Source organism: Electrona antarctica, assembly GCF_951216825.1.
Source record: "Electrona antarctica genome assembly, chromosome: 4".
Classification (NCBI taxonomy): Eukaryota; Metazoa; Chordata; class Actinopteri; order Myctophiformes; family Myctophidae; genus Electrona; species Electrona antarctica.
In genome coordinates this window covers 30728453-30743439 of record NC_136809.1, presented here as the reverse complement: position 1 = coordinate 30743439, position 14987 = coordinate 30728453, and the positions used below count along the sequence as shown (strand labels likewise).

The 14987-nt window shown below is 43.6% G+C and overlaps 2 protein-coding genes across 3 annotated transcripts in view; both read right to left on the bottom strand.

Moving 5' to 3' along the window:
* Positions 1 to 212: 212 nt before the first annotated feature.
* LOC306922096 (rhodopsin, GQ-coupled-like) overlaps positions 213 to 14987 on the bottom strand; it is a gene marked incomplete at both ends in the record, with an annotated part of 17843 nt that continues 3068 nt past the window's right edge. The window contains 9 exons of the mRNA XM_079499489.1: positions 213 to 704; positions 947 to 1170; positions 1836 to 1940; positions 2377 to 2476; positions 5061 to 5266; positions 7043 to 7162; positions 13698 to 13787; positions 14052 to 14235; positions 14665 to 14806. Of these exons, the coding sequence (XP_079355615.1) occupies positions 213 to 704; positions 947 to 1170; positions 1836 to 1940; positions 2377 to 2476; positions 5061 to 5266; positions 7043 to 7162; positions 13698 to 13787; positions 14052 to 14235; positions 14665 to 14806 (1663 nt within the window). The remainder of the gene's footprint in view (positions 705 to 946; positions 1171 to 1835; positions 1941 to 2376; positions 2477 to 5060; positions 5267 to 7042; positions 7163 to 13697; positions 13788 to 14051; positions 14236 to 14664; positions 14807 to 14987) is intronic.
* Positions 12196 to 14987, bottom strand: part of spast (spastin) — a 23662-nt gene continuing 20870 nt past the window's right edge. For both annotated transcript variants that reach the window (XM_079500031.1, XM_079500032.1), the window contains one exon: positions 12196 to 12426. The gene's annotated coding sequence lies outside the window, so the exon portion shown is untranslated. The remainder of the gene's footprint in view (positions 12427 to 14987) is intronic.

Here is a 14987-nt window from a genome sequence, read left to right as displayed (position 1 = left end):
AGTATTTCACAACCACCACTGACAACCATGCAGCCCTATTCCTTGTGTAGAATATTGGTCTTAGTAATGGAGATGAATATACACAACACTCTCAATTAATTTTTTTTAGGCCTATGCATGTTCATTGCCACTGCTTCTGTTGTATGAATGGAAAAACAAATTATTCACTCACATATAAAAAGTAACACAAATAATGGTTCTATTTAAGTTCTTTACAGTCTGACGCATTCTGACTCTGGCTCGGTCTCTGACGGATGTGGTTGTTCAATATAGAACATCTCCTTATTGACGGGGGGAGGTGTGCCAGGAGGGCTCCCCACGCCAGAGTCTGGGCTTGGGTCTGGAATGGGCAGGTGTCCAGATGTGTACTTCTTCTCTGTCTGGTTTAGAGGAGGAGCCTTGCGTTTGATTCCTGTGCCATGATGTTGTGCATTCCCGTGGCCGTCCCCCCTTGGCTTGAAGCGTTTGAGCTTGACCGTGTCTTTGGCTTCGCGGGTGCAGGGCAGTAAGACGGCCACATCCTTGCGGAACTTGGAGCTCAGGCCAAAATAGATGAGAGGGTTGTAGAAGCTGGCGGACTTGGCAAAGAGGCGGGTGAAGATACTGGTGAGACTGGGCACGTGGAAGCCCCAGGCAGACCATATGGAGACCACAGCATACGGCGACCATGCCAGGATAAAGGCAGTGCAGATCACTATGGACACCTGAAGGGAAAGGGAGTAGAATTCAGTAAATGGGTCCTGGGCCACTTTTGCGTGCCATCATCCAGCCAATCCAGTAGGCCACTGGTTCTCAACGATAGGTCAGGAGACCACCTCTGACAGACTAGTGTACAATGGGGTATCTGTGGAACCCTAATCTACTCTAAAATCTGCCATGGTCCATTTGGACCCCTGGTGGTCGCCTGTACCGACGTTGAGAACCAGTGCATTAGTAGGCTACTCACTATTGTGACATCTCTCTCAATTTTTCTCTGCCTGTCCGTCAGGTCGCCCTCTGAAGACAAGGCGTTACCCCTCTTCACTGTGTTGATGATGGATATGTAACAGAAGAGCATGACTAGCACAGGGATGAAGAAACAGCTGATCAGGATGGAGATAATGTAGGACTTGTAGATGGTGGAATAGCTGGCTTTAGCCCAGTCAATTTCACATGTTCCATAGCCACGATCTAAAGAGAAAACACACACAAAGGGCATGGAGGTATACACACCAATTTACTGTTAGATCGTAACGATTTTTCTTAAAGGGAGTTTGTAGTAAAATACTGTACACTTTCAGGGATACCAATTCTATACAAAATACAAATACTACAAAGATCATTTATAGTGTTCCAGTTCCAATTTTGTCTGCTATTGTTATTTGTTTCATCAGTTCCACTTGTTTATCTTGCATCCTGTATTAGTTCTCTCTCCTGATTGGATAACATTGGTATCCTGACCTGAAAATCTATTTTTGAGTGGTGTAAACCACTCCTACAACTGGCTTTGTTAGTCTGTGCAGAAAAAATGAGCATGGTTGCTATGTTCACCCTGTTCACCCGGGTGTGATTTCATTACGTCAGACATGATTTCATTACGTCAGACAGGCTATATAAGACCTTACACCACTCAGTTCACACGGGTGTGATTTTTTGTTGAATAAGAGCTGAATAAGAGATGGGGAGGACCCCTATTTACTAAACAAACACTCCTATTGCTATTGGAATTTAGAGCTATTTAACGCTTATGTTTAAAAAAAAGATCACCTTTTAATGTCATTTTACATAAGTAAACTAAACTGAACTGAGCTGAGCAGAAGTTGAGGGAAAACTGGTTGAATGGGTGGTTTTCCTACCTGTGTAACTGCCCCAGCCCACCAGGGGTGCCACTGACCAGAACACAGCTCCTAGCCAAATCAACACCAGGCAGATGACAATGGTAGTATTGGTGATGAGGTGAGCTAGCAAACAAAACAACAAATGTTTTAAATGATCACATTTGATTTGAATGTATCCAACGCAGTTGATATGAAAGGCTATCTATTCTCCATTGCCCAACCATTCTGGCACGTGTATAGGACAAAGTATTAGTATTTGACAAAAAATACTTTATAAAGAAAGAAGACATATTATTAACCTCAAGTATAAATTAGCCATCATTTCTCACTAAATTAGCCATCATTTCTCACTATCTATACTAGTCAGTATAGATAATCAGTTCAAAAACGAAAATAACCCCCCCCCCCCCCCCCCCCCCCCCCCCCGAAACAACTATGAAATCAATCAGAAAATATGAAAAACATTAAAACAGTTCTCTCAAAAGCATCAATAAAAGGTAGTCCTTCCAGCAAATTCAGTGCTTAAGAAAGTGAATTGCATGGATGGGAGGTGCCCTACCTCTGTTGGGATGACATCCTTTGATGTATCTGGTGACACTGATGATGGTCAATGTGTTAATGCTGCTCAGGCCAAATACCAAGGTGAAGAAACCATCCACCTGGTAAGGACAGCAACAAGTACAGTCACATTACAATACACTATCAATCTGATTAAGTAAGTAAGTAAGTAGCCTTGCCGAGCCATGAGGCCCATAGGGCAGGAGCCTATCTCCTGTTTCTGTAGCGTGAGGCAGCTTGATGTACAAGTACACCCCCTGGACATGACGCTAGTATGTCGCAGGGACTTACCCCCAATCCAACCCTTGATGCCGAGTGTCAAGCAGGGAGGCACTGGGTCCCATTTTTTAGAGTCTTTGGTATGACCCGGCCGGGGATTGAATCCCGACCTCCCAGTCTCAGGGCAGACACTCTAACCACAAGGCCAATCTGATTAACATTAACAGTAAATGTAAATCTGCAAAGGGAAAAAAACTGTGATAACTTGTATTCGTTTATGCATTTACAGTGACTTTAAAAGGTTTCTTTCAAGACCAGAGTAATAATTGTTCAAATCACACTGTCTAAATTGAAATAAATCACAGAATTAGTTTTAACCCTTGCCCTGTCCACAAGATCCTATGCCCCATATAATATGTGTGCAAGTACAGTATGTGAAGAAGAAGGAAATGTCCGCACACGATATACTGTTCTCCCTTTTTTATTTTAACCAACAAGCCAGTGTAGGTCTTCATCAGGTTCTGATGAAGCCCTACACTGGCCCTTAACCAACATTCAAGATTGTTGGTTAAAATAAAAAAGACAGGAGAGCAGTATAACGTGCAGAAATGTCCTTCTTCTTCACTTGATTATTTTTTGGATCCAGTGTTTAAGGAACTGTGAGGATCCTATACCTTTTTTCAAGTATGTACTATATTTACTCTACAAGTCCATGTCAATATGCCTCTGTCATTAACACGAACGCCTTTATGTTAGCTGCAGATGCTCTGGAAGATAATTCTGATTGCAATAAGTCATTACATAGACGAAATGGTCAACATGGTTGACAGTATCTACTGTAACAGTGAAGTCAAGCTTCCTGATGACCAAGGAGCTTATGTTAAGTCATGTGGTTGATCCTATTACATGGAGTTTATCTGTCTACACACCCACAGTTTTCATTCACACCTTTATCTAATGATCTTTGTCAAACAATATACTGGTAAGTTCAACTATAAGATCTGTTTGGGACTAGTGTTTTATAAATGTTGTATGAATAAGACTTGACACATCAATCAATCAATCAATCAATCAATCAATCAATCAATCAATCAATCAATCAATCAATCAACCAATCAACCAACCAACCAGATTACATCTATCTATCTATCTATCTATCTATCTATCTATCTATCTATCTATCTATCTATCTATCTATCTATCTGGGTGACAGAGGGTGACAAAACAGGGTCCATTTAAGGCTCATTTCAAAAATAGCTAAAATAACCTATCTACAAGCCCACAACACATTGCAATGCATTGTGAGCTTGTAGATCTGCTATTTTTGCTATTTTTGAAAAGAATATACACCTGTAATAAAATGCCCAAAATAGGGGAGCCAGTTTTAAAGTGATTCCTGAATGTATGGTTGCAGAATGTAAACAAGTGTCTGTGTGAAATTAAAGGGGGTGGCAATTACCATCTCCTGGAATCCCAAATGATGCCCCTGATCAATACATTAATATACAAATTAAATGAATGTTGACGTAATTACGCCTACAGACAGAGATATGTCACTGGAACTCTAATCTCTGGTTGTCTCATAAAAATAATAAACAGCCTGATTTAACACTGTTTGTGCTGCCATTTGGGTGTATGGAAAAAAAAGAAATGCCATTTTGGCAGAAATATAGAATCTATATCATTATTATTTTGTGTTTTCAAATAATTAAAGCAGACTTACAATGGGTGTTGCAATGGGTCTGGTCCACAAGATTCGATACACCACCAAGATACCCATGTACCTGTCTAAATACTTCCTCAATGTCAACGAAGTCCACACCCACAACACCAGAGGGAGTTCAACAAACCATGTGCAACCCAGATTCGGCACAAACAAGGGACTAAATTATTTTCGCTCCTATGCCACCAAAATGTAGAACGTCCTACCAACAGTCATTAAGACATGCAAATCCCTTGACTCCTTCAAAACCGCTCTCAAAGGGCACCTACGGACGGCTGCAATTTGAAACTGGCCCCCTGTAAAATCCAAATTCCCCACCCACCCCTTTTTCCCCTCACTGTATATGTTTTTTTTTCCTTTTTTACCTCACTCTGATGATTATTTCCTGTTTTTGGCTATATAGAAGTGTATATTTGTAGATTTTGTACGTCTCTAAATGTTATGATGAATTGAACATGGTGGACCCTATTGTAAACAAGTGTAATGCTTTATGGTGTCGTCCACAGTTAACAGTTTTGTATTGAGTTGTGCTTGAAATGTACTGTAATTCTCCAATCTGTTAATACATACTTAAATCAATCAAACAAGCTCACAATCTTCCCAATGAATACAGGTGTGCCTTGAGATTTGACTTTCCCTTTCGTGTACCTTGGGCACAACATGTTTGAAAAGCACAGTAGTAGAGCGTATGGGAGCATCCTGCAAATCGTTCAGCCCTGTGACTCCATACAGTGTTCCTATACCTGGCACGTCCAAATGGAGGAGATCAGAAATCCGTTGTCCTTAAAGAGGTTGAAGATCTCGATGATTCCACGGGAGTAGCCGAACACAGAGATGCTAGCATCAGAGATGGCCAGGTTAAAGGTCAGATAGTCAGTGGGCTGCAGGGTCGATCGCTGCTTGATCAGAACAAAGAGTACAATACTGTTGCCGAACCATGACAGCCATCCTGATGAGGAAACACAAGTAACAGGGGCATGAGCTTGTAGATCTGCTATTTTAATACTTGTATTTTTCTTTTACTCAAACTTTTGGATTCTTACATTTTATTATTATTATTATTATCTATGAGATACTTTTGAAAAATATTTTTTTATTGATGAAAAGGTGTTATTTGTTTGGGAGGGAATTTTCAATTAATGATAATTAAAAACAAAATGTAGGAAATAAAAAATAAATGGATATTTAATCACGACCCATAAATATAGTTCCGTAACGTAACCCACACATGAGTCCTGACCCATTGTTTGGGAAACAGTGAGGCCCTTATTTATCAATGCAAAATTGGGTGTACACCGCGTTGATAAATAAGGGCCTGAGAGTTGAGAGTTTAACACTCATTAGAACATGTTCAACTAGAGAGGGTGGAGATATGGCTAATCCCCCACATATTATGTTAACACTTAAACCCTAGTTTATAGCCTACTTTGGCCATTCAACAATATCCAATCTACAAGCTCTCAACATGTGTTTTTTATTTCTTTCTTTTTTCCCCTTTTTGCTATGTCACGCCTTGTGAGATTGTAGGAATAAAATAAAAAATATATGTTTGCCTATATATAGTCTTGACATGCCCAAAATATGGACAGCAGGGTTAATGTAGTTACAAAACACGCAAAAACGTGGTATCCAAGATTAGTCAACTGGGCACATTGAAAAATACAATTTGTTATATAGAGTAATAAGCTTTTATTACAACACCATGATCAGCATGCTCTCATTTTGTCATGTTATTCATTTAAACCCAGTCTTTCTGTGTGTGCTTTTTAACTGCACAGTGGAGAAAGACAGGAAGCAGAAGTGATTGGTGATGACTTGCAAAATAGGTTTTAATCCAGATTTGAACCCAGCCCCTGTATTACCCCCTAGGAGGTTATGTTTTCACCCCTGTCTGTTTCTGTCTGTGGCCAACATATTTTATCTAAAAAAGTAGCCTAATGGCCATGACATGCTCCCAAGAGTGCAGGGCCTTGGTGGTGGTCTGTACTCTACTGACTGAGTGCATTCTTGTTTGGATATAGAATGTCATTGTACGCAACATCCATTGAACTTTATAACTCAAATTAAACAAGGCCAAATGGGTCATTATTTAGTTTATATTTATTAAATAGGCCTTCTCACATAGCAGTTTTCAAAAAACATATAAGCTAGTATGTGAGCACTGTGAGAACCAGCCAAATAAGTGAGCACAAGGGGATACATTTAAAAGCATAACTCTCCATTTAAAAGTGAGGCAGTATAGGCCAGCAGGCAAATCATGTCATGAATGAAGATCTCTGAAGTGAATCCAATCCTTGAGGTAAGCTTGGAGGAGATTTGTCCTGCACCACTAATAGAATCAAATCCCACTAAACCACCACCACCACAACACTGTAAGAACTAGTTACAAGACATGTATACAGGGTCAGTAATATAATATATTACTGTCGTCCATTAACAAGTGGGCTAATAACTTTCAATGCATTCATGTGTCTGCAACCACAAGGCTCATCTGTGTGACTTTATACTGTATATACAACCTGGAAATTATGGCAACATAGTGTGAAATTGTGAATTAATGAATTAATGAATGAATTAATTAATGAACGAATGAACGAAGGAACGAAGGAACGAAGGAATGAACGAAGGAATGAACGAAACAACTTTTATCAACAATTCACCAGTCAAAAGCACGTGGTTACGGATCTAAAAAGTGCGAAGAATACGTAGGCTAATTTATACCCACCTAACACCAACAGATAAACTCCTATGATTGTTTCTCCTTGTTCGGACAGAGGTGGATCCCTGCTGAAATCCCTTGTTAAACTGTTATTCCGCCACTGTGAGTTGACAGATTCGAAGGGACCTGTGAATGACATATCGTGGTATAGACCTCACAACCCGCCCGACATCTGAGCTCTGGGGCGTCGTTCCGCCAAGAAGACGTCCAGAAGCCACACCGAGTCTTACCGTCCAAGTTTCTTCACGGTAAATGCCGTCTACAGTGCTGTCAGTGGGGTGTCAGTCCGACTCCGAGGCGTGAGTGACGCGACCACTCTAATCCAACTACACAGCTGGTGATAGGCTGTATTATAGGCTAGCACTGCAGAAAGGTCAAGTACACGTGCTGGCACAATAGTAGATAGCCTACAATAGTAGTAATCGGCTACAAAAGAAAAAAAACACAACTAACCAACTCTGACTATTTGTAAACTAAAGTCTGAACGATAAACCTACCACCTGCGTGCTTTCAGCACCATGGACAGAGTACTCTTTTATCGGAGTGGGCCATACTCTGTTCAGCGTAGGCCTACTGACTGTTTTTGCGATAAACACGAAAAGATGACATTTTATTTTAATGGTTGATTACTTCATTTATATTGAAAGATATTGTCTGGAACGCTGCGTGGTGAATACAGAAAGTATTGAACCATCCCGAAAGGTCATAGAACTTCATGGTAGAACCTCGGCCACTATGTCCATTGCGCCTCAGGGTTTCCTCCGGGTACCGTCTCTATTCATATATACTCTAAGGGTAGAACACGTTACACAACTGCATGGTCTGATTGCAGGCCTATCTGTAAATGGTAGGTGACTATACCTCTAAGTTGATTACATCGAAACTTCATCAGTAGCCTAAGTTGATTAATGGCTGAAAAGTAGTACCCTACTACTATTTATTTTAGATTATTAAAAGCTTCAAGTCATTCATATAAGCCTACATTTAAATGACTCGTGAGTCATGACTCATGTAATGAGTAGCCTAAGGGATTGTGAGTTGCTATATAAATGCGTCACTGAACCTTGCATGTCTTGACCCCCCCCGAATTTGACCTTGACATACTTAAAGGGGAATAGCACTCATTTTCGACATTTTACTGTGTCATAAATATATTTACATCTGTAGCCTATATTGTGATTGTGCTATCATGCCTTGACTTAATTATACTTATATATTATTGTAGAAATTGTTGTTGTTGTTGTTGTAAAGTTCTGAAAATAGACTACTTCAATATCCAATAGGAACTATGTCACCATTAGTTCAGTAAAGTATATAAAAGAGCTCAAAGGCTACATATTCAGTCAGACAACTCACCCCGAAAGTGAAGACAACTCACCCCGAAAGTGGCCGAAAGTGAAGACATCTCACCCCCGAAAGTGAAGACATCTCACCCCTGGTGAGTTGTCCGGACGTTCGGGGTGAGTTGTCCTGACAACTCACCAAAAGTGGCAAAAGGGGTGAGTTGTCTTGTTACCATATTATCACCAATACGATCACACAATACCAGGGGAAATGATCACACCAATACCAGAATCGACTTTATTGTCATACCACAGGTTTGCAGGTGTAAAACAGTGATTTAGTTTCTGTGCAAATTCAACCTTTTTTTGTTATTTCCATAAAAAAGAAAGGGAAGAAGAAGGGCGGGCCGCGGGCGTATGGGAAGACAGATCAAAGAAACAAACAAATTATCTACATATTTACACATACCATAGGCTCCTTAACAAACACAAACCCCCAATACCTGATTCACCTCAACTGGACCTGCTTGCCAGTGCCCCCGGCGCGCACGCACGCACGCACGCACGCACACACGCACACACGCACACACGCACACACGCACACACACACACACACACACACACACACACACACACACACACACACACACACACACACACACACACACACACACACACACACACACACACACACACACACACACACACACACACACACACAGGCAGATGAACTGGACTGAGCGCTGATAATGGACATGTGTGCACGCACGCGCGCACACACACATTATGAGTGTTTCATGGTGTGGAGAGAGACTTTGCTTTCTTTTAAATAGCTTTAAAAATTTAGAATTATTTTACTAGTAGGCCTACTTTGCTGGGTGTTTTATTGTATTTGTATAATTATTTATTGTCCTATATGTATTGTCCTGAATAGGCCTATGCATTGACCTGAGCAAAACAATTTTCCCTTGTGGATAATAAAGACATCTAATTTAATCTAATCTAATACCCGGGTAAGACATATATAGGATATACCGATTGCTATTGCTTGATTTATTGATTGAAATATTTATTAACAGTTTGCAGAATTACAGTACATTTCAAGCACAATCTCAATACAAAAGACTGTTAACTGTGAGTGGACGACCCAATTAAGCATTACACTTGTTTACAAGAGGGTCCACCATGTTCAATTCATCAAAACATTTAGAGACGTACAAATAGACACTTCTATATAGTCAAAGAACAGAACAGGAATTCATCATAAAGGAGGTAAAAAGGGAAAAGAAACATACAGTGAGGGGAAGGGGGGGCGGTGGCTGGGGATTCAGATTTTACGGGGGCCAGTTTCGAATTGCAGCCGTCCGTAGGTGTCCTTTTTGAGAGCGGTTTTGAAGGAGTCAAGGGATTCGCATGTCTTAATGACTGTTGGTAGGGCGTTCCACATTTTGGTGGCATAGGAGCGAAAATAATTTAGTCCCTTGTTTGTGCCGAATCTGGGTTGTACATGGTTCGTTGCACTCCCTCTGGTGTATCTAGACAGGTATACATGGGTATCTTGGTGGTGTATCGAATCTTGTCACCCCACTGTACTCTGTCGTCGACCCTAAGCCATTCCAGCCTGTCAAAGTGGGCAGGGGTGAGGTGGGTTCGGGGGGTGAGGCCAAGTAGGAGCCTGACCAGTTTGTTTTGGGAAGTCTGGAGCCTAGTTTTAAGGGCCTTTGAGGTGCTGTAGTACTGTACCAGGAGGTGCATGCATAGTCAAAGAAACCTTGAACGAGGGCTCCTGTTAAGGTCTTAAAGGTGTTTTTGTTGACCAGTGAGGAGATCCTGTAAAGGAATCTTGTTCTTTGGTTGACTTTTTTGATTACGTTGGTGGCCATTTTATCACCGGAAAGATTAGCCTCCAGGATGAAACCAAGGTAGGTAATTTCATCTTTACGTGTGATAACATTGTCACCCACTCTAACCAAGAAGCCATTTACCTTGCTGAGATTACTATTAGATCCAAAGAGAATGGATTCAGTTTTTCCCAGGTGTAAAGATAGTTTGTTATCAGCGAGCCAGGTGCAGATTCTACCGATTTCAGAGCTGAGGGCCTTTTCAACCTACAGTTTGTTCCTGTCCGAGTCATCTGCGAACAGGAACAAGTTGCAGTCACAAGCTGAAGTCATGTCGTTTACATATATTAGGAACAGTAAAGGCCCTATAGTATGCTTCCTTGTGGAACGCCACAGCTCACTGGGAGGGGGGGGGGGCAGTGTTCCGTTCACCTCCACTGTTCTCTCCCCTCCAGGTAGGATTGCATCCAGCTCACTGATGTGCTATCGAAACCAATTGCTTTTAGCTTGTTAACCAGTATGGAGTGGTTCACGGTGTCAAAAGCCTTTTGGAGGTCCATCATGACCATGCCGCAGTATTTGCCAGCATCCACTTCATGTTTGATGTGGTCGCTCAAATAGAGAAGGCGTGTCAGTGGAGCATGTGCATGTGCTATGGATGTTAGTTAAGGTTGCGGAGAAAAACACAACAACAAAAGTCAGCGCATTGTACATGGATGAGATTTCATTTAGGTGCAAAGAGTCAGCGTGTATCAACGGTGTGGATCCACCAGGTATTGCTTGCAAATGACGGAGGTGAAGTGTGTCCAGCAGGGTCAGAGGTTTGATTGTCTGTCAGGGGCGTGCTGGATATAGGCCCCAGATATCTCTCTCTCTCTCAGCACACACACACACACACACACACACACACACACACACACACACACACACACACACACACACACACACACACACACACACACACACACACACACACACACACACACACACACACACACACACACACACACACACACACACACACACACACACACACACACACACACACACACACACACACTAATTGAATGACTTGATTGAATTGGTGTTGAAAAAGATGCCAGTTTTCAGCCCCCAATTGCAGAAGAGGCTGTGCATGGGGAAACTATATTGCTTATTTGTAATTTCACTTCAGACACATAACACCTCTGCTATACTCCTTGCCAGTACACGCACGACTGGCCAGTTACTGTTCGAACACCATATCAAGCTGATGCTTGTATTTTTGTTTAACTCTATATTTTTTAATTTCTAAAATTATTATTATCAACGGCCTTCGTCAGCGTTGTAAAACAAATATCAGTATGAGTAGGACACCTACTGGTTGACAAGCAGTATTGCCTCAAGGCAATAAGCACAATAGGCCTACTGTAGTACTGGTCAAGTGTTGATTTTCTTCTTATTTGAGAAGTACATGTTTAGTCTCCTACACCTGGGCTTGAATCTTGGGTAGAATATAGGCCTACAACTAAATGGATTGAAAATAATTCATACAATGAATGAACTTTGAAGTATCAACCGGTAGTCACTCCAACAGACATAAATGGTCAAGTTTGTGATGAGACGTTAGTACTAATGTAGAATAAATGAGGCTGAATCATTTCAAAACCAAAATATGTGCTTAATAAGACGAACGTCTACTAGGTTGTGATTGGCTAATTTAACCAACAATAGCAGTTAGCAGTTAGCCTCACGGACACTGTAGGACAAATTGAAACCCTGTATCATTTATGTTTTTAGAAACATACAACACACCCATGTTGTGATTTGACTACCAGTGAAGCACTGTAGGTTGTCTCACTTTGTGTCCCAACTTATAATACAGTGATAAAATGGTTCAATATAAGTTTATCTTTTATAAACAATATACTATTATCTGCCAGTATACAACCCTTCAAAATGACTTCCCCCAAAAAATGACCCCCCCCCCCCCCCCCCCCCCCTGTATATAGCCTAGAAACGAAACAAACCCCAGCAGACTCAGACTGACAAGCTATCAATAGAAAACTGTTTATTCAACTGGCATACTTGCAAATAAGAGTCTCCTTATTCATGTCATTTTTTGCATCGTTTCCTTCAAAATTAGGAAATGTGTTCTACAGACAGCAGATTCATTCCAACTGCTTTCAAAGCAGTGAGGTTTCTTTCCTAAATGAAACATCCACCATTTGTATCCTCCCCCCCAAAAAAACAAAAAACAAACAAAAAACAAAACAAAAACCTTTAGCTTATAAATCGTAAGTTACGTATGTAACTATGGTTCTATGAGTCCCGAATGACCGCCAGAGGCGGTGCTTAAGCACTGAATACGTCCCTTCGCGCATGCGCCGTCGAGTATTTTATACCAACAATGTCAATTTTGACCCCATGATGACCCGGAGTCGTCTATATCTTCCGGCAGTCTACAGGGGTTCAGTCCCTACAGAATCTTCTCGCGAGACCACGAGGATTCTGAGTGACAAGAGTGCTCTGGCGGTCATTCGGGACTCATAGAACCATAGTTACATACGTAACTTACGTTCTATTTCGTCCCTGCTGACCGCCAGAGGCGGTGCTTAAGCACTGAATGACTTATACCAGCAAAGTCACGAGGAATCCTGATCCCAAGCCATAAGGAGTAGAATCGGAGGACTCTCGTAAGAGGACCACGTCCAGCGGGTGGGAAGTGGCAGCACTCACCCAGTGGAACATAGAAAACTCGCTGTGATGCCCATGAGGCAGCGGCAGATATATTCCAGGGGTACTTCCCTCGGGGCAGCCCATGATGTGGGGACGCTCCCGTTAGAGTGGCACCTCACGCCAAATGGTAGGGTACGGTTACTCGCCCCATAAGCGTGGTTAATGGCATCCACAATAGTGTGGGGCGGGCGCTGTCTGGAGAGAGCGCCACCTTTGAAAGGGCCATCGTCACAACAGAACCGCCATTCTGACCGCCGAATGCATGCGGCAGGTCTAACAAGCGGCTCTCAGGGCCCACATTGGGCGCAATAGTTCCCGCTTGTCAATCCACTCTCCTGGTGGAGGGCAAGACTGTGCTAGCCGTATAGGCTGGTTGAGGTGTGTATGTGACAGCACCCTCGGGAGGAACACTGTGTTCGGCCACAGAGACACTCAGGCCGTCTGAGCTTTGCTCCAGACGCAAGTCACTGACAAACGGGGCTTGCCCCCACTGTGGCTGTGCGATATTGATTCTAGCATATCGACATGATATCTCCCCTACTTATGCTTTTAGAGTAGGAGATCGGCCCTCGTCTAGGAGGGACTGCGGAACTCCAGAAAGGTAGGCAGAGCAGCGCACTAGGTCTTTGCTCTGACCCTCACGTCAGTTGGAAATAGATTCCATCGGTTATCGTACCGTAGTCTGATGGATGTCATGGCACCTTTGAATTCAGGGTGGCATGCCTGGCTGGTTACACACAGCTGCTCGGCAGCGGTTCAGGGCTGCCAGCGGTCAAACACACAGTTGGGGGCGTCGAGCATTTGAATGCCATATCCGACCGCCTCCCAGTTGAGGAGACCTCTGTCGAGGAGACGCCATGGCGTCCTCCGACTGGGTCTGTTCAGCAGAGGAAACCAAGTACTTCTTGGCTGGAGGGGGGCAACCAGAAGTATGGTGTGACCCTCCTAAAGAACTCTCTGAAGCGCTGGTCGTATCAGAGAGGCAGTGGCAAGGCATATGCAGTGCCTCTGGCCAGTGCGCATTTAGAAGGATAGTGCCCTGTGGGCGGTGGGCTACTTAGGGCCATGTGTGTCGGAACGATGCAGGTCGTTCTGTTCATACTGGCTATGTGGCATGAAGGCCTGCGGGCTGACAGCCATTTGTGGCGTTCAGGTTCTATGAAACCATCGGACCATTGCGTCCTGGCCCGGAGGGCTGGATGTCTCCGTTAGGGAGAACCAGAGAGGTTAGTGAGTCAGCGACTCTAGGGTGAGGAGGTCCACCTCCGAGGTCCACCTCCGCTCTGCCATGATACACGGTCGAGGTGTTGCCCGAACGTATGAGAATGTGCTTGCCTCTCAGGTACGGCAGGAAGTGCTGTAGAGCAGAGCATGAACTTCATAACCCTGTTGGGTCCCATCAGTTCAAGACATGTCGACAACAGTCTGTCTTGCGTCACGAGGAAGTATGTAGATCGGACTTCCCTTGGTGTGACTGAGGATCTACGGCCTCTGTTGCGCCCTTGGGCAGGAGGACACATCACTCCTGGTCTGATACTAGGGCTCTCGTCATGTTGCTGATAACGGCCATTTTGACCCCGCCGGATATGGGGGGCTGGCGTCAGAGGGCACTGCACAGCCCGGAGAGTCACAGGCAGGTCCCTGCGTGGGACGCCAAGGAACACACTGGCCTAGTGTGGACCGGCGGTGATACGCGAGCTCAGAGGACAGTGATTTCATCTCTGTTGGAGCTCGTTGGGAGGCGTGATGTGTCATAGGCCTGCATGCTGCAGCCTGGCTTCCCCACCTGGATGGTTCGCTCCAGCGATTCTTGCACAGCTGAACCACCTAGTGCTCCTGGCTCCTCAGGGAGACTACGGAGAGTTGGCCTAGGCTCCTCAGTCAGGCTTGACTGTGAAAGCCCGACTTGGCGGGTGGCACCGGTTCCTCTGGACGGGCCAGTGCACACCAGTCACACCAGCTAGCCCAGGGCGCGGACGCTACTGGTTGCTAGGTGTTGGCCATATGCTGAAGGAAGGGAGCGTGTACGCTGCCTGTACCAGCAGAGGCTTTAATCTAGATCGGCATAGTGCACACCGGTGCACACCAGTCCCAACTAGCCCAGGGCGC